Source organism: Hyperolius riggenbachi, chromosome 9, assembly GCF_040937935.1.
Source record: "Hyperolius riggenbachi isolate aHypRig1 chromosome 9, aHypRig1.pri, whole genome shotgun sequence".
In the NCBI taxonomy this organism is placed as follows: Eukaryota; Metazoa; Chordata; class Amphibia; order Anura; family Hyperoliidae; genus Hyperolius; species Hyperolius riggenbachi.
Window position 1 is genome coordinate 150,757,212 of NC_090654.1, and position 19,173 is coordinate 150,776,384.

The 19,173-nt window shown below is 44.7% G+C and overlaps 1 protein-coding gene across 1 annotated transcript in view; it reads left to right on the forward strand.

Annotated features, from left to right (window-relative positions):
• The window catches only part of LOC137533574 (meiotic recombination protein DMC1/LIM15 homolog), a 603,524-nt gene that overhangs the window by 18,469 nt on the left and 565,882 nt on the right, over window positions 1–19,173 (forward strand). Inside the window, exon 2 of the mRNA XM_068254935.1 lies at window positions 10,270–10,344. Within this exon, the coding sequence (XP_068111036.1) occupies window positions 10,288–10,344 (57 nt within the window). The 5' untranslated portion in view covers window positions 10,270–10,287. The remainder of the gene's footprint in view (window positions 1–10,269; window positions 10,345–19,173) is intronic.

A 19,173-nucleotide genomic window follows, 5' to 3' on the forward strand; every position in this document is an offset into this window, starting at 1 on the left:
CAGGGAATCTAGCGGAAGATAAGCGGGGACGAGTGGGGAATCTAATCCGGCGCGAGCAGGGACGCGACGGGTACGTGCGGGGACGTGGAAAGGCGATCCGGCGGCTAATCGAGCCGCCGGATCGCCACATCTCCTCGTGTAGACGGGGCTTAAGGCAGTCAAAATTACATATCCGGCCCTTGCTGTACTAGTTGGGTAAAGTCTGTGAAAAGTTGCCTGCTGCTGGAAAAAAAGTAAATATGGAACATAGATCCAGGGTTGAGGGTATGTGCAGGTGGCTTGAAAGGACAGTGTGTGGGGGGTGATTCTTGCAGAGTTCACATGCATGTTATTTCATATGGATGTTATTTGCAGCTGGGGTGGTGGGGTATTGCAGATAATTTAGTATGATACAGACCCGTTTGCTGCTGGGGTCAAGGAGTATTGCAGATAGTAAATAACCATATGAAATGCAAAAATCGCCCCCCCTTTGTGAAATGCAAGAAACACGAAAAGAAACGTATTAAACGTGAAATTAACCCACATAGTAAATGCAATTATCACCCCAGTATGAAATGCAACTATACCACACATATTCAGTGTTCTCTCCAGGCTCTTTTAGACGGGTGCTTCACCTAATATTGGCGTGCACCTGGCTGTCATCAGCTCGCCTCCTCATCCTCCACTTATGCTGTAGGCAGAGTTGCACTAACAACAACAACAAATAACATTTGTAAAGTGCTTTTCTCCCGTAGGACTCAAAGCGCATAAGCATGGCTCAGACCATCGTGGTACAGAGGAAGAATTTTATAAGACTGGATATGCCAGTTGGCTTTTCAGTCTGGATTTGAATCGCTCCAGGGATGGTGCTGTCTTTACTGGGTGTGGCAGGGAGTTCCAAAGAGTAGGGGCAGCATGACAGAAGGCTCTGTCTCCAGATTTTTTGAGGTGCACTCTGGGAATGAACAAGTTTATAGAACTTGCTGATCTAGTATTCTCCATTCTATTAGTAGCCAGTGCAGTGAGCGAAATCGGCTTAATTTGACAGTGGCGAGGCTGGTTTGTTAGCAATCTGGCAGCAGCATTCTGCACTAATTGCAGGCGACGCAGGTCCTTTTTGGGGAGGCCAGCATAAAGGGCATTGCAGTAGTCCAGCCGTGATGTGATTAAGGCATGAACTAGGGTTGGAAGATCCTCTGGGGGAATCAGATGTTTAATCTTTGCAATGTTCTTCAGATGAAAGTAGAAAGATTTAACTACAGATGAAATTTGGTTTCTGAAACTCAATTCCCCATTGATTAATACACCAAGGCTGCGCACAAGGTTGGAGCTGTTTATGTCTGAATTCCCAATCCTGATTGGTGTTGCTTTAGGATAGAGCTCTTTTGATGGTGAGTGCTGGCTTTGGACAAAAAGGACCTCAGTTTTGTCAGCCTTCAGTTTCAACCAGTTATCATTCATCCATGCCTGTAGCTCAGCTAAGCAAGAGTCTATTTTTGGAGTAGGGTCTGTTTCACCAGGTTTGAAGGACAGGTATAGCTGTGTGTCATCGGCGTAGCAGTGGTACGTCAGGCCATGTCGTTGGCTAAGTGTACCGAGTGGCAACATGTAGATTTCAAACAGCAGAGGGGATAGGATTGATCCTTGTGGCACTCCAAATTGTAGAGGTGCAGGTTTGGACATTATAGAGTCCTAGGGATACTCTCTGTGTTCTGTCAGTCAGGAATGATCTGAACCACTGGAGGACTGATCCACTGATGCCAGAGTACTCGTGCAGTCTGTTAAGCAGGATTTCATGGTCAACTGTATCAAAAGGCGCTGAGAAATCCAACAGGATTAGGATGGAGCAGTCCCCTCTGTCCCTTGCCATGAGCAGATCGTTGCAGACTTGGATGAGGGCTGTTTCACAGCTGTGGTGTTTCTTTAAAGCCAGATTGTAGAGGGTCCAGGATGTTGTTAACCGACGGTCTGGTTTCAAGTTGCAGATAGACAGCCTTTTCGATAACTTTACCTAAGAAGGGGAGGTTGGAGACAGGTCTGTAGCTGCTCATTGCATCTGGATCCATGGAAGGTTTTTTAACCTCCCTGGCGTTCAATTTCCCCAGGATTTCTGTGCAAAAAGTGGTTCAATTAATTTTCATAACCTTTTTTTTTTTTTTTTTTTTTTTTTTTTTTTTTTTTTTCCTGTAACTTACCAAAATGTGTCAAGCAAGGGTCTAGTACACATTTTGAGTATAATGAAAGTTTAAAACCGAAAATGAAATCACAACAAAATTTTTAAAATTACTCCCCAAAAGCTAGCAATGATGCGCAGATTCGACCAAGAGACAGATCTCTGTGTAATCAAATTAGAGAGAGATCTGTCGGCTGCCCATACACCGCAGGGCGATTTGTGATACATTTCAGGTTGACATCTCTTAGGAATCGGCTGCGTGCACTGCAGCCCTCCCATGTATAAATGTACCCCCTCTGTGTGCATTTATACATTACCTGTCCTGTTTTGCCCACGTCACGGTGCCCATCCGTCTTTAGAATCCCCCGCAGGTTATTGTATTTAATTCAATAAGGAAAAAAAAAAAGTTTGCCGCTAGGTGTTGATGATGCCGCGTGCCCCTGGCGACATCAATTCTGATCGCCGGGGAACAGGTCACTATTACAGGTACACAACAAGGGATCAGCATGCCAATGGTGAGTATAAGACACCCCCCCCCATGTCTCCCCCATGTACGTGATGCACATGATTAGCCCCACAGTATAGATCAGGCAGGTATGTGTCCCCAGTAAATATTAAACAGGTATGTGTCCCCAGAATAGTTTAGGCAGGTAGCGGGGACGGATCTGGGGGGGGGGGGTCTCTTGCCCCAGGTGCAGCTTGGTCTAGATCCTTCCCTGGCAGGTAGGCATGTGTCACCCAGCATAGTGTAGGCAGGTATGTGTCCCCAGTTTAGTTTAGGCGCAGTGTGCATATCTCCTCCCTTCTCCGTGTATTGAATCCCCCCCTGCCTTTTCACCCTGTCTGTGTGGCATTCTCCTCCCTTCTTCCCCTTGTCTGCAGCCAGAGTGTTCTCTTTTGTGTAGCGATCCCTGGCACATTGAATCCCCACTGCCCTCTCACCCAGTCTGTGGCATTCTCCTTCCTTCTTTCCCATCTGCCTTCTGCAGCCAGCGTGTTCCCTTTTGTGCAGCGATCCCTGGCACTTTGTCCCCCGCCCTCCTCCCCTTCCCTCTGTGCAGCGATCCCTGGCCCTGCACTGTAAATACTTACAGAGCCTCTGAGCCTCTCTGCCCTACGATTGCACCTCATCTCTGCTGCTGCAGGGCCAGTCTTCTCTGTTCGGGACACAGTGATTCGGCTTGATGATGTCGCCAAGCCGTGTCACTGTGTCCCGAACAGAGAAGACTGGCCCTGCAGCTGCAGAGATGAGGTGTGATCGTGGGACAGACATGCTCCAGAGTAAATAAGTATTTACAGTGCAGAACCAGGGATCGCTACACAGAGGGAAGGGGGGGGGGGGGGGGGAGGGCAGGGGACAAAGTGTCAGGGATCGTTGCACAAAAAAATGCAACACACTGGCAGCAGACGGGGAAGAAGGGAGGAGAATTCCACAGACTGGGTGAGAGTGCAGAGGAGATTTGATCCATAGACGGGGGAGAAGGGAGGGGGTATGCTTCTGCAGCTTCTCTTTTCTGCTGGGTCACAATCACACAAGGGTTTCCCCAGGATGCCTGAACGTCTGTTTTCACACTTTGGGTAGCGTAGATCGCTGCCCACAGTGTGCTGGCAGGCATCCAGCAGTCTTAGGGAATCCCTTGTAAGTAAAAAAAAAAAAGTGGAGCGGTGGAGGAGATGAGCTAGAAATCTCCCTGTCTGCAAGGACGAGTGTAGCTCGTCCTTGCCACTTTCAGCATTTTTTTTACTGGACGAGTTACACTCGTGCTTACCGCTAGGGAGGTTAAGAAGGGGCTTGATGAATCCTTCTTTTAGAGAGGTAGGAAACCTCCCTGCTTGCAGAGAGCAATTTACTATTTTGTGAAATGCTGGACCAAGCAGGTCAGGGCATTTCAGCATATGTTTAGTTGGTCCAGGGTCCAGGTTGCAGGTTGTCTGGTGGAGGCGATGGAGGATGTCTGAGATCTCTTTCTCACTAATACTTTTGAAGTCATTCCATGGTGTTAGGTTGTTCTTGCAACTATTTCCAGGAGTTGAATAAGACTTAGGACTTAGGTGCTGTGGATTGAATGAGAGACCGAATAGAGGATACTTTGTCAGCAAAGTAGCAGGCAATTTCTCACATAGATCCTTTGAGGAAGTTATAGTAGGGTTTAGACAGGATGGGTTACAGAGTCTATCAACTGTGCGGAATAGTTGGGCTGGCCTGTTGGCGGCTCTTGCGATCTCCTGTGATGGGTAGGGGGATTTTTTCTTGGTGATCACATTTTGTTAGCTTTCCAGGTGAGAGACAAGGATGTGTTTATCTTTTGAATTCTGAGATTTTCGCCACTTCCTTTCTAGTCTGCGTACTTCTTTCTTTAGGTCCTGTAGTGAGCTGTCAAACCACCGTGCATGGTGAAGTGGTGTAGACTGTTTAATGCGAACTGGACCAAGGGCATCATAGGCAGATGACACTGCATGGTTGTACATCAGGACCATGGAGTCTGGGTCTGCGCAATGATTGGTTAATGCGTCGAAGTTGAGGATGTTCTGAATGTGCTGAGGTGAGACTGGTATTTTATGAGTTCTTTCCCTCTGTGTTTTATCGCTGGTGCTGTCAGAGAGAAGTGAATGGTGTGGTGGTCTGACCATACCACTGGGTTTATATCCATGTGTGATATTAAAAGTCCGGAATTAAATATAAGATCCAGGGTGTGCCCTTTCTTGTGGGTGGGGAGGTTGACAGCCTGAGAGAAACCCAGTTCACTCATTATGAGAAGTAGTTCACTTCCTAGGTGTGAGTCGTGATCATCCACCATCAACTGTTCCGCACAGTGGAAAAACTCTGCAACCTGGCATGTCAAAAACTTAATATTGAGTCTTCAAAGGACCTCTGTGACCAATTTGCCCATTTCTTCACAGACAAAGTCTCCGCTATAAGGTCTGCCATCCAACTTACAGCATCTGAGTCTAATATAGCGCCGAAGACCATTAGCAGAGACAACGTAACACCTTGATCAAACTTCAAAGAGATTGATGAAGAAGTCACATCAAGCATCCTCCTTCACCTCCGCCTAACTACATGTGACCTGGATCCTGGCCCAACACAGTTCATGTTGAACTGCCCCGACCTATTTGTACCGGTATTCCTCAAAATTAACTGTTCCTTACAATCAGGGATATTTCCTGCTTTACTGAAGGAAGCAATCATCAGGCCTCTCCTCAAAAAACCCTCCCTGGACCCAGATGCAATGACCAGCTACAGATCTGTCTCTAACCTTCCCTTTCTGGGGTAGCTAATTGAAAAAGCTGTATACCTCCAGCTAGAAGCCAAAAATCCTACAAAACAGTTATGACCCATTCCAGTCTGGCTTCAGGAAACACCACAGCACTGAAACTGCCCTCATCCAAATATGCAACCACCTGCTCATGGCAAGAGACAGAGGAGAGTGCTCGATCCTCATACTGCTAGACCTTTCTGCAGCCTTTGATACAGTTGACCATGACATCTTGATAAACAGGCTACAGGAATACTGCGGCATTGATGGCATAGTTCTTCAGTGGTTCCAATCCTTCTTGAGTGGCAGAACCCAAAAAGTGTCTATGGGGCCCTTCCTGTACCACTTAAGTACGGGGTGCCCCAGGACTCAATCCTCTCTCCCCTGCTTTTCACGATTTACATGTTACCGCTTGGAAAACTAATCCAAAAACATGGCCTGACATACCACTGCTATGTGGACGACACCCAACTATATCTTTCCTTCAAGCCTGGTGTGACAGACCCAACTCTAACTATAAACGCCTGCTTACTAGAACTACAGCAATGGATAAATGACAACTGGATGAAACGAAATGCAGACAAAACTGAAGTCCTTCTGATTGGCGGGCAGAGCATGATAACAAAACAACTTAACTTGCAGTCTTCACCACTGGGAATAGGAGGCACGGATCTACGCAGCTCTGATCATGTGCGTAGCCTGGGAGTTCTAATTGATGGGTATTTAAACTTCAGAACTCAAATCTCTGCTGTGGTGAAATCCTCCTATTTTCACCTGAAGAACATTGCAAAAATCAAGCACCTCATCCCCCCCAGAAGATCTGCCAACCTTAGTCCATGCCTTCATCACATCCTGACTGGACTACTGTAATGCTCTCTACACTGGCCTTCCAAAAACGGTCTTGTACCGCCTACAGCTGATACAGAATACTGCTGCCAGACTGCTAACCAACCAACCCCGTCACTGCCACATAACGCCAGTCCTGCACTCCCTTCACTGGCTACCTATAGAATGGAGGGTCCTATTCAAGATCGGCCTACTGACATTTAAATCCCTGAATACTCTGGGCCCTGGATACATGAAAGATATGTTGCAGCTGCGTAGCAATCCCCGCATTCTCAGATCCACAGGTTCTAATAATCAAGTCATACCCAGAGTCCACTTGGAAACTTTTGGTCCCAGAGCCTTCTGTCATGCTGCCCCTACATTTTGGAACTCCTTACCTCAACAGATCAGGACAGCTCCATCCCTGGACGTGTTTAAATCCAGACTGAAAACCCACCTGTTCAGTTTGGCATTTGCAGAAATATAACATTTGTTGTGTGAATACTTCATCCTACTACCAATTACTGAATCTGAGAGAGCCAAAGCGCTTTGAGTCCTATGGGAGAAAAGTGCTATAGAAATGTTATTGTATTGTATTACTTGCTAGGTGTGAGTCGTGATCATCCACCCATGCATTACAATCTCCCAGGATGATCCATCTAGTGTGTTCCACTGTAAGGCAGAATAAGAGTTCAGAGATTTCTTTAAGAAAGGCTGAGCCATTTTCTGGGGGGCGGTATATGTGCAATATGTTGATGTTTATCTCTGCTGAGGGTTGGGCTGCCAGGCATTCAAAGGTTTCAGTGGGGCCTATGGCCAGGGGCCTTATGTTCAAAGAGGATCTGAAGCATATGGCAACCCCCCCACCCTTGCGGTCTTGTCTCTCACAGTGCAAGACTGAATAATTGGTCGGCACGGTTGCTTCAAGAGTTGGGCCTGCATGTTTCCCAAGCCAGGTCTCTGTCAAAAAGGTCAAATCGGAGAGCTCTATTAGGTCATGTATAGTTGCACCAGCCCTGCATTCCCCTAATAACAAACAGGCTAAAAGGTGTACTCAAATGAGGTGTATATGTTACGGCCAGAACCCGAAGTTTGGCCAGAACTAGAAGTGGCCGGCCACTTCGGGTTCTGGCCGGCCAATGCGCGAACTGGCCGCTGCGCTGCGGCCAATGTGAGAAACGAAACAATTCCTGTAAGGTTAATGTGATGTTGTGGCCGCAGCGCAGCGGGCAAATGTATCACACATCTTACTTTATTCAATGGCATTAAGCCGCCCGGCTTTTTCCTCTGCCTCTCTCTCCTCCCCCCGCCTCTCTCTCCTCCCCCCGCCTCTTTCTCTCCTTCTCTTATGGGCAGTTGGGCACAGCCGGGCGGGGACACGCGTGTCCCTCCGGAGTCGTTCGTCGCGGCAGGGGAATCCTGCCGTTCTTGCAGAGCGGGTGCTGGCAGAAGCAATGTCTGCAGCCTCCCCGCTCTGCTCTCCTGCCGCGAGGAACGACTCTCCTGGACACGCGTGTCCCCGCCCGGCTGTGCCCATAAGAGAAGGGGAGAGAGAGGCGGGGGGGAGGAGAGAGAGGCAGAGGAAAAAGCCGGGCGGCTTAATGCCATTGAATAAAGTAAGATGTGATACATTTGCCCGCTGCGCTGCGGCCACAACATTCAGGAATTGTTTCATTTCTCACATTGGCCGCAGCGCAGCGGCCAGTTCGCGCATTGGCCGGCCAGAACCCGAAGTGGCCGGCCACTTCTAGTTCTGGCCAAACTTCGGGTTCTGGCCGTAACATATATATGTTGAACAAGTTGAGAAATACAGTGTATTGAAGTAAGTAGACCCAAAACCTAAGCCATATAATTAGAAACCATTTTCATGTGTACAGTTTCCAGACAGAAATACAGTCAAGCCTTGAGTAACTTGACAAAGTTACAGTTGGGGTATCGTATTTAAAGAGACTCCGTAACAAAAATTGCATCCTGTTTTTTATCATCCTACAAGTTTAAAAAGCTATTCTAATGTGTTCTGGCTTACTGCAGCACTTTATACTATCACTGTCTCTGTAATAAATCAATGTATCTTTCCCCTGTCAGACTTGTCAGCCTGTGTCTGGAAGGCTGCCAAGTTCTTCAGTGTTGTGGTTCTGCTATGAACTCCCCCTTCCAGGCCCCTATATGCACACTGCCTGTGTGTTAGTTAGGATTAGAGCAGCTTCTCTCTTCTCTCTTATCTTTTACAAGCTGGATAAATCGTCCTCTGAGCTGGCTGGGCTTTCACATACTGAAGAATTACAGACAAGGGCAAAGCTGTTTGCAGGAAGAAAGGAGCAGCCTGAAACTTCAGTGCATGAGAACAGGGGGAAAGAAACACACAAATGATCTCTTGAGATTCAAAAGGAAGGCTGTATACAGCCTGCTTGTGTATGGATGTATTTTCTATGTGTGGACATACTGTACATCAACCTACTTCCTGTTTTGGTGGCCATTTTGTTTGTTTATAAACTTTTTAAAACAGTTTTTAACCACTTTTAATGTGGCGAGGAGCGGCGAAATTGTGTCAGAGGGTAATAGGATAAGTCCCCCAACGCACTGGTATGTTTACTTTTGTGCGATTTTTTTTTTTTTTTTTTTTTTTACAATACAGATTCTCTTTAAAGAAAATAAGTGTTTAATGTATATCAGTAGTAATATGGGTTGTCTAATGTAAAAAAACGAAAAGTACAATAATTATTTGGGGATGATGCATGAATGAAGCTGCGATAATGCTGCTGTGTGCAAACAGCACAAGGCAATATTACCATTTCTGTCGGCAGCAGTGTACCACCAGTTGTGCTATTAGTGCGACCAATGGTACTCCAGTACCACAAGCCTTGCTACGGTAATGTGTGTTAGTAACACCATTACCATAGCAATACACGCTATACTCGAGTACTCCTGGTCCACGAATAGCACAACCCATGGTACACTGCTGTGGGTAGTAATTGCAATATTACGGCAACTTTGTGCATCAACCGCATAAACTTTTAGTAGCATTAAACTACAGCTAATAACGTGTTGGATTCTACTCCAAGGCCATGTAAAATAATGAGGAATAAAGTTGAGTCTAGATGGCAAAGTTCAGTTGGGTAATATGGTTAATCTTGGCACACAAGGGGCTTTTTTTTTTTTTTTTGTTTGTTTGTTTTATCGCCAGATAATTTGGAGAGGAGTACCGCCTTAGGCCATCTCCACATCAGGTCTCCAATGTTTGCCACTCCTGGAAAGATTTTGTGCTGGGTCCTATACCATGACATCTGAAATGAGTCTTAATAGCAAACCAGTGAGAAGAAAGGATTTGAAAGTTAAATAGTTAACTAAGTAGTGGGATACTCCCAGATCCTCCGGGAGCCCACTACTACTGCCCGGAACCCTATTCTTCTTCGTGCCCAGGCTTCCATACATCTATGAGTGTAACTGTAGTGTGTGTGTGTGTGTGTGGGTGGTACATGCATGCCCAGTAGCATAAAGGCGCACATGTGCGGTATGGTGGATGGGAGTGCGGGCACAAGAGTATATCTGACAAGTCCTTTTCGGGTATGCTTAAAGGGGTTCTTTCGCGAAAAAAGTAGGCAGTTAAAAAATGTGACAGATGACAGGTTTTGGGCCAGTCCATCTTTTTAAGGGGGATTCTCAGGGCTTTCTTTGTTTTCAACAGCATTTCCTGAACAGTTGCAAAATCTAACTGACATAATAGTGTGCAAGTGATTAGGGAGGCCGGCTGGTATCTTTCTATTTTGGCAGTTAAACTGCTGTTCAGGAAATGCTGTCATCTGTCACATTTTTTAACTGCCTACTTTTTTCGCGAAAGAACCCCTTTAAAAGGTTCCCAGCACTGGATAGGGCTCGAATAGGTACAGGGAAGCCTCTGGACTATCCTTCCTACTACGGAGGTTTATTTTTAATTTTATGTCAAATCTTGCTGCAAGTTCCTGGTAGCGTCTCATATACTATGAGCAAATTGTTGTTTTTATTATCATTTATCATTTTTTTTCTTTTGTTTTGCAGTGTAATTTTTTAGGTGCCATGAAATCAATGGAGGACTCTGTGGTAGATGAAGATCTAGGGACTCATCATTATGAGGTACTTAAAAAGTTATATGATCCTGTTAATCTTGGTTAGTCCTGCTTTTTTGGGTTGAGTGCCCTTTTACAAGCCGCTAAGCATAATAAAAATATGTATGTATATGTGTATATATCTATATCTATATATCTATCTCCACCTATCAGCCAATCACAAAAGGGCCTAAAAAAATTGCATATTCACGCAATAATTCAAACCTCTTCGCGTCCATAGCAACCTGCACGCGTTTTAAAAAGCCGCGTGACGCATATCCAATTGGACGCGTAAAAACAACCTCGTACACATATTTAGCTGCGTGACACGTGATACATCAATTGCGCCCGTAACAACATTGGACGAGTATAAGTGAATGCTATCATACACAGAAAGTCCATCCCTAGATGGATGCCTAACAAGCTGTGCATATGAACATAGCAGGGAATAGGGTACATTGCAAAGCGCCATACTTGCTCCCAAAAGGTATACTAATGTAGAAAAAGCTAGGTCCTCTCTAACCTAAAAACAAAAACAAATAGGACATCAATAAATGGCGAAGAGGAAATCATTTAGTGGAAATGCACAGAACAATCCTATTGCCCATAATTACCAGTCAAAATTGAGGTCATTATACATCTTATTTTATAATCGTCATTATACATGGATTAGCAAGCCTATTGGATCTACAGGGTGAACTATGTCACTATGGCTTGAGAACCTTTCCCCTGTATAACTTGCGTTCATTGTGAAGATAACTGTATTCATCCTGCTTGCTATTCTAATAGTACCTAGGTTTTATATAATTCGCTACTGTATTTGTCTTTTCTTATTTCAATAAAAAAATGATTGATAAAAAAAAAAAATTGAGGTCATAATCTCTATTCATACCAAATCTGATAGTGTCAAGTTCTTTAATTCATTTAACCTCTTTCATAAGTAATTGTCTCAATCTGTCACCTTACATTTGGTTGCACAGCGTCAATCACCTGAACACGTAACTGACTAACTGTGTGACCATGCTTCAAGAAATGCCCAGAGACCGGTAATTCCATGTTTTTAGTCCTGATCATGGATTTATGTGAAGACAAACAAACTTGCAACCTTTGTGCATTTTGTCCTACAGATCCTTTCCCACACTGGCACTTTAACAAATAAACGACCCAAGGGGAATCACAGGTGTATCTGCCTTAAAGTGAACCTCCGGACTAAAAATCTACTCAGCAGAACTGAAAAGGCTTGGTGTTTCTTTAACAGTTTCACAGCATCAGAACTTTGTGTTTCTTACCAAAGCATAATTTTTAGCTGCATTTTTAGCTAAGCTCCACCCATCAAAGAAAACTGCCCGGGCTTTTTTTCTCTGATGCTGTGCAAAGCATGATGGGATTTTCTATGTTGTTCACGTTGCCTAGCAACTGGGAGGGGTGATCAGCGCACAGGACAGTTGGAACGGTGTCTCATGCTCCCTGTCACCTCCTTTCAACCAAAAAGATGGCTGCCCTCATGAAATCAAACATTTGCCTGTTCTTTTAATCCAGAGTGGGTAAGAGATTATATTACCTATCTATTTTAATTAACATAACTAATGTAACTTAATGACAGAATGTTTGTTTAGGCTGAAGTCCCTCTTTAACTCTTTTCACAAAAATATCAGTTGCAGGATAACTGCGAGGAGTTTTTGTTTTTATACCTCAGGTCAGAATTATCCAGTGAGAGTAGATTATCAACCAAGTGCTCTTGTCGTGCTTGCAATGAGAAAGACACAAAAAAGTATTTCAACTTCAAAGTAAAAAAAAAGTCAATGCAATTCTGTGTCTAATGTGAATAAATCAGGTGTATTAGTAGGGCAAAAAGTCAGTCCATATTCCAAGACCCTCTTCTCCTCTGATGTCAGATCGTATTGGGAGATACTAATCACCAATTAAGGTCCTTTTATTTCTACGACCGCAGTATCCTATGACTTCTCGTCATCCTTCCTTCTCTTGTGTTTCCTCCCATGTCTGCAGAGGGTGACGGGTCTCTTGATGACAGTAAAAAAAAATCAGATGAGATTGCACCAATGTCTGATGCAGAGGTATCTGGATTTATCAGATTACGTCAATTTCTCTTGTTCTTGGGTTTATTATTGTCGATTGAAATCACCACCATATCGCTGCCAGTTGCCAGACGTTTGCTTTCTCTGCCAACTGTACACATACCCAGTCGTATAATCAAGAATATCACGTTGGAATTTCTCTTTACTTCCTCCAGGGAATTTTATATAAACATCCATCTTCTTCTTAAAAGATTCATGGAATTTTTGAAGTCCGATTCCGGAAGCAAACATTTTATATAATATTCGAGAGAAGCAATAGTCTTGCCCAGTTTTGGTAATTCCTGATGTACCTGGACAATTGTATGAAGCATGGAATCGAAAGCAGCTTTGCTCCATATGGAAATCAACCCTGAACGAAAATCCGCGTCATTTAGAAACTTTAACAAAGCAACTTGTCGTCTTACCAGGGCTGTGGAGTCGGTACAAAAATCTTACGATTCCGACTCCTCGGTTTATGAAACCATGACTCAGACTCCAACTCCGGGTACCCAAAATGGCTCCGACTCCTTAGTCTAATACTTAACAGGGCTGTGGATTTTGTACAAAACTCATCCGACTCCCGACTCCAATGTGCGGACCCTTATCTTCTATAGAGCTACTCCAGCCCCGTCGGTAGAAGGGATGGGTCATTGCACACCCGCTGAGGATTACCGAGGTGCTGTCAGTTAGTTGGGTTGAAAAAAAGATCCAGAATAAGGCAAACAATCTGTACAACCCTTTGACCAATTAGGTAAAAACTGAAAAAAGTTTCTTCCTGACTCCAGATGTCAATCAGGTAAAATCCCTGGATCAACACTACCGGGAATTAACTAGTAATTATAGATGTGGGTGTCCTTCAGTGCAAGGAAAGCATCTAAGCATCCTAAACTTCTTTACGACCGCTCCATGCCAATTGGCGTGGACTTGACAGCAGCCCCAGGACTGCTCAATGCCAATTAGTGTGAAAACCTGGGATGGGGTTTTGCAGGAGATCGCAGGTGCCGATGCGGGTGCATCTCCACTTGAATGACAGAGCGGGCTCTGTCATCAGTCTCGCAGCGGCGATCGCTGCTAGGAGACTGTTAGACAGCGAAACTGCCGTCTATTTACACTGTACAGCGCTGCGATCTACGGCTGCGCTGTACTGGGGACAGCTGTCCCCCTGGGAGGCAGAAGAGCGAATGGCTGTCATAGGCTAATGCCTATGACAGCCGATTGCGGTTATTGGCTGGCAGGGGGAGAGAGGGAGGGATGGGAATGGAAAAAAAAAGTAACATTTATTATAAAAAACAACAACAAATAAATACAAAAAAATAAACAAACATGCCGGCAGGGATCAGAGCCCACCAACAGAAAGCTCCGTTGGTGGGCAGAAAAGGGGGTGAATCACGTGTGTGCTGAGTTGTATGGCCCTGCAGCGAGCCCTTAAAGCTGCAGTGGCCTAATTTGTAAAAAATAGCCTCGTCACTGGGCGGGGTGTAGCCGTGGTCCTTAAGTGGTTAAAGCAAACCTGAAGCCAATTTAAAATAAAAAAAAGCAGATACTTAACTAGGAATAAACAGGATGAAAAGGCTCCCAGAAAATAATAAAATGAATTTAAAAACAATAAAATAAATACAGTTTGAGGTGAGTTACCTTAATGAAGACAACAAAAATTGAACTTTACTAGAACACTGGCAATGCGTTTCGTGAGTCCCTGCCCACTTCCTCAGGCCAAATGAAGTGCCTCTTTGTGTTAGGAGCCATGGTTTGTTGGCTGTTAAGAGCCCCATGGGCCTTTTTCTGAAAGTGCAACCATCTCCGGCTAGCCTGGACCCCCGAGTGGAGTTGGGTTTATTGATCTCTACCTGCCTGCAGTGGTTGGTTGCCCCTTTGCAACCTCCCTTTGTGAGTACCCTCTGTTTATTTTTTTTTGGTTCTTCTATAATTTGTGACATACTGCACCATTTGGGCTCCCAGTGTTTCTGTGTGTTTTTTTTTTTTTTGTTCAAGGGTGACCCTCCACTTCACGTTCCTTTCAGTCCCCACATTTCAGCACTGTCTCCCCTGTTCAAATCATCCGCACCGGGAGGCTTTGGGAGCCAAAGTTCTTCTGAAGATGGGTGGCACGTGCGCACTACAGAGCTACCAGTCTTCGGGAGCACTCAGGGCCCCAGAGACTTCCAAAGCCTCCTGCGGTGGAAGAGAGCAGTCTCCCATATATCAGAGGGAGACTGCTAATAGGGGAGACAGCGCTGGAACAAGAGAAACGGGAAGGCTCCATAGGACTCAGAGCCTTCACCTCCTTAGCAAAGTATAGCAAAGTCCTCGTTATCCGGCACCCACGGGGATTGGCTAATGCTGGATAAGTGTGCTTTCTGGTTGCTTGAGACTCAATGTTAAAAATAGGCCTAGCTGATACTGTACCCCACTCTATATACAGTGGGATGCGAAAGTTTGGGCAACCTTGTTAATCGTCGTGATTTTCCTGTACAATTCGTTGGTTGTTAGGATAAAAAATGTCAGTTAAATATATCATATAGGAGATACACAGTGATATTTGAGAAGTGAAATGAAGTTTATTGGATTTACAGAAAGTGTGCAATAATTGTTTCAATAAAATTAGGCAGGTGCATACATTTTATTGATTCCAAAACCTTTAGAACTAATTATTGGAACTCAAAAAAAGAAGAAATTATTGGAACCCAAGACAAATCTCGGATAGACAGAAACAATGAATGGTGAGAACAGTCAGTCAACCCACAGATCTGCACCAAAGACCTACAACATCATCTTGCTGCAGATGGAGTCACTGTGCATCATTCAACCATTTGGCGCACTTTACACAGGGAGATGCTGTATGCGAGAGTGATGCAGAGGAAGCCTTTTCTCTGCCTACAGCTCAAACCGAGCCACTTGAGGTATGCTAAAGCACATTTGGACAAGCCAGCTTCAGTTTGGAATCAAGTGTTGTGAACTGATGAAACTAAAATTGAGTTATTTGGGCATAACAAGGGGCGTTTTGCATGGAGGAAAAAACACAGCATTCCAAGAAAAACACCTGCTACTTACAGTAAAATATGGTGGTGGTTACATCCTGCTGTGTGGCCAGTGCAGGGACTGGGAATCTTGTCAGTTGAGGAATGCATGAATTCCACTCAGTATCAGCAGATTTTGGAGACCAATGTCCAGGAATCGGTGACAAAGCTGAAGCAGCACCGGGACTGGATCTTTCAACAAGACATCGACCCGAAACACTGCTCAAAATCAACTAAGGCATTCATGCAGAGGAAGAAGTACAATGTTCTGGAATGGCCATCTCAGTCCAAAACCTGAATATAATTAAACATCTGTAGTGTGGGTTAAAGAGCTGTCCATGCTCGGAAGCCATCAAACCTGAATGAACTAGAGATGTTTTGTAAAGAGGAATGGTCCAAAATACCTTCAACCAGAATCCAGACTCTCAATGGAACAAACAAGAAGCATTTAGAGGCTGTAATTTCTGCAAATAGAGTATCTACTAAATGTCCTGCTGGGTGTCCTGTGTCCTGCTGGGTGTCCTGTGTCCTGTTGGGGTGTCCTGTGTCCTGCAGGGGTACCTTTGTCCTGCTGGTTGCCTGTGTCCTGCATGGTGGTCTGTGCCCTGCTGGGTGGCCTGTGACCTGCTAGTGGCCTCACCTGTCTGTCCTGATGGTTCATGTGTCCACTGTCCTCTAATTGCTGGCATGTCTCTATTTGCCTGTGTCTTGCTGGTGGCTTCTGTCCTTCTGGTGACCTCTACACACAATCCTGGTGCCTGGGAAGAGTCTGTAAGGCAACAGCTGCCAGTAAAGGGGGGGGGGGGGGGGGGGGCTGGTCTGGTGTGGTAGTCCTTTGGCAGGGTGATTTTTGCAGAGAAAGATTTTCCAATGCCTCTGAGAGGTGAGAAGAGGTAGGGAGGCCTTGTGAGAGCCCTGGAATCCAAGTATTTAGGGCCGTTTTCCCTGCAATCAGGGCTAAAACTGGCTGCACACTTCACAAGCAACCTCAGGTTAGTTGAATTATGGGTAATGGGGACTGTTTTTTTTTTTTTTTTTTTTTTTTTTTTTTTTAATTTTATCTTAACCACTTCCCTCCCCCGGGATGAGTAATTACATCCCTGCAAATTTCCACAACTTCTTGCAGGGATACGGCTACAACATCCCTTCCGCCGTGCACTCCCGCTCGCCCCCACGCCCACCAAGCTCGTTATCGCCGCCTATCGTTAGCCAGGAATACAGTTCCCATTCATTGACCTAAGTTCCCGTGAGAATGAACGCCGCCATCTTGTGGCCAAATGACATCCACAAACTTTTTTTTTTTTTTTTTTTTTTTTTTTTTTTAGCCATGACCATCTTCAAAGTGAACCTAAACTGAGAGGGATATGGATTTCTCCTTTTAAAATAATACCATTTGCCTGACTCCTGCTGATCATGTGTCTCTAATACTTTTAGCCACAGCCACTCAACAAGCAGGCAGATCAGGTGCTCTGACTTAAGTCAGACTGGATTAGCTGCATGCTTGTTTCAGGTCTGTGATTCAGCCACTACTGCAGCTAAAGAGATCAGCCAGACTGGCCGGCAACTGGTATTGTTTAAAAGGAAACTTCCATATCCCTCTCAGTTTAGGTTCCCTTTAAGCTAAATAAGAGGTAAAAACTAGTTTTTAAAATGGCTTCAGACTCTTATTAAGGGGAAAAACCCTTGGAGGTGAAGTGGTTAAATTGACTTTGGGTTCATTTTAAAGAGAAACTGTAACCAAGGATTGAACTTCATCCTAATCAATAGGTTATACCATCTTTCCCATAAGAAATCTTTTCTTTAAAGGGCAACTGAAGCAAGAGGGATATTGAGGCTGCCATTTTTATTTCCTTTTAAGCAATACCAGTTGCCTGGCTATCCTGTTGATCCTCTGCCTCTAATACTTTAAGCCATAGACCCTGAACAAGCATGCAGGAGAGGAGGCTTCATGCTTGTTTCTGGCATTATTCAGACACTACTGCATTCTAATACACCAACAGGACTGCCAGTCAAAGTAAATATGGCAGCCTCCATATATTTTTCACTTCAGTTGTCCTTTAATTTTTTATCAAATTTAGGGGGGTCTGTGTGGCTGATATTGTGGTGTAACCTCTCCCACAGTGTGATGTCATGTCTGTTTCCAACTGCCAAGCAACCAGTATCTCCCTCTGTGCGTATGGTTATCTATAAAAAAAAACCCAGCCTTTTAGTCTACTCTATTGCATTGTTAATGGGTGTGTTTAGATTATGGCAGTTGGTGCGGTCTATTTTTTTTTTTTTTTTTTTTTCTTCCTTGTTTGACAATAGTAAAGACGGTGGTGTGCTGACTCATTGGATCAAACAACATGAACGAATATCAACAATTTCTTGATCTCCTATTTATTAACTTCTCACTTTGCAACGTATTGATTTATTTCTCCCCCCTACTACTACAGTGGGATGCGAAAGTTTGGGCAACCTCGTTAATCATCATGATTTTTCTGTATAAATCGTTGGTTGATAAAAAATGTTACTTAAATATACTGTATCATATAGGAGACACACAGTGATATTTGAGAAGTGAAATGAAGTTTATTGGATTTACAGAATGTGTGCAATAATTGTTTGAACAAAATTAGGCAGGTGCACAAATTTGGCCACCACAAAAAAAAAAGAAATGAAATCAATATTTAGTAGATCCTCCTTTTGCAGAAATTACAGCATCTAAACACTTCCTGTAGGTTCCGATGAGAGTCTGGATTCTGGTTGAAGGTATTTTGGACCATTCCTCTTTACAAAACATCTCTAGTTCATTGAGGTTTGATGGCTTCTGAGCATGGACAGCTCTCTAACTCACACCACAGATTTTCAATTATATTCAGGTCTGGGGACTGAGATGGCCTTTCCAGAATGTTGCACTTGTTCCTCTGCATGAATGCCTTAGTGGATTTTGAGCAGTGTTTAGGGTTTTTGTCTTGTTAAAAGATCCAGCCTCGGCGCAGCTTCAGCTTTGTCACTGATTCCTTGACATTGGTCTCCAGAATCTGCTGATACTGAGTGGAATCCATGTGTCCCTCAACTTTGACAAGATTCCCGGTCCCTGCACTGGCCACACAGCCCCACAGCATGATGGAACCACCACCATATTTAACTGTAGGTAGCAGGTGTTGTTCTTGGAATGCTTTGTTCTTTTTCTTCCATGCATAATGCCCCTTGTTATGCCCAAACAACTCAATTTCTCCCATCATCCTCCAGGATAGCTCCCCCTGAGATTAACATCAAGTCCCTCCCCTATGGAAACAATGCAAATTAGATTAGTTAGGCAAATGAGCCCCCAGCCATAAAGCTAGTCCCCTCCTCCCTGTCTGTAGTTCTTCATTGTTTCCACTCACCCGTGGACAGATGCAGATAGTGTTTGTTGTTTTATGGCTATAGGGGAAGCATGGCAGCACCTATCTGCAGCAGCAGAAGATCCTTGCAGGGGAGCAGCTCTAGCTTCTACAGCAGAGTGAATGGGGGCTGTTATGAAGGCAGACTGTCCTGCAGCGCTTACCCATTGACACAGATTGGCTCAGTGGAGTCAGCTGTGTCCTTCCTTGCAGCTGCCTCCAATTTTCAACATCTTCCCGGAGGGGAAGATACGTGTGCAGCGCAGACTAAGGCCTCGTTCACATCTAGTACGCTTGCGCAGTGCTGACACTGTGCGTACTGCCGGAACGGCAGAAGAGCATAGACTGCCCTTCTACCGTTCACATCTACTGCGCTCCGCAGCAGTACGATGCGCTT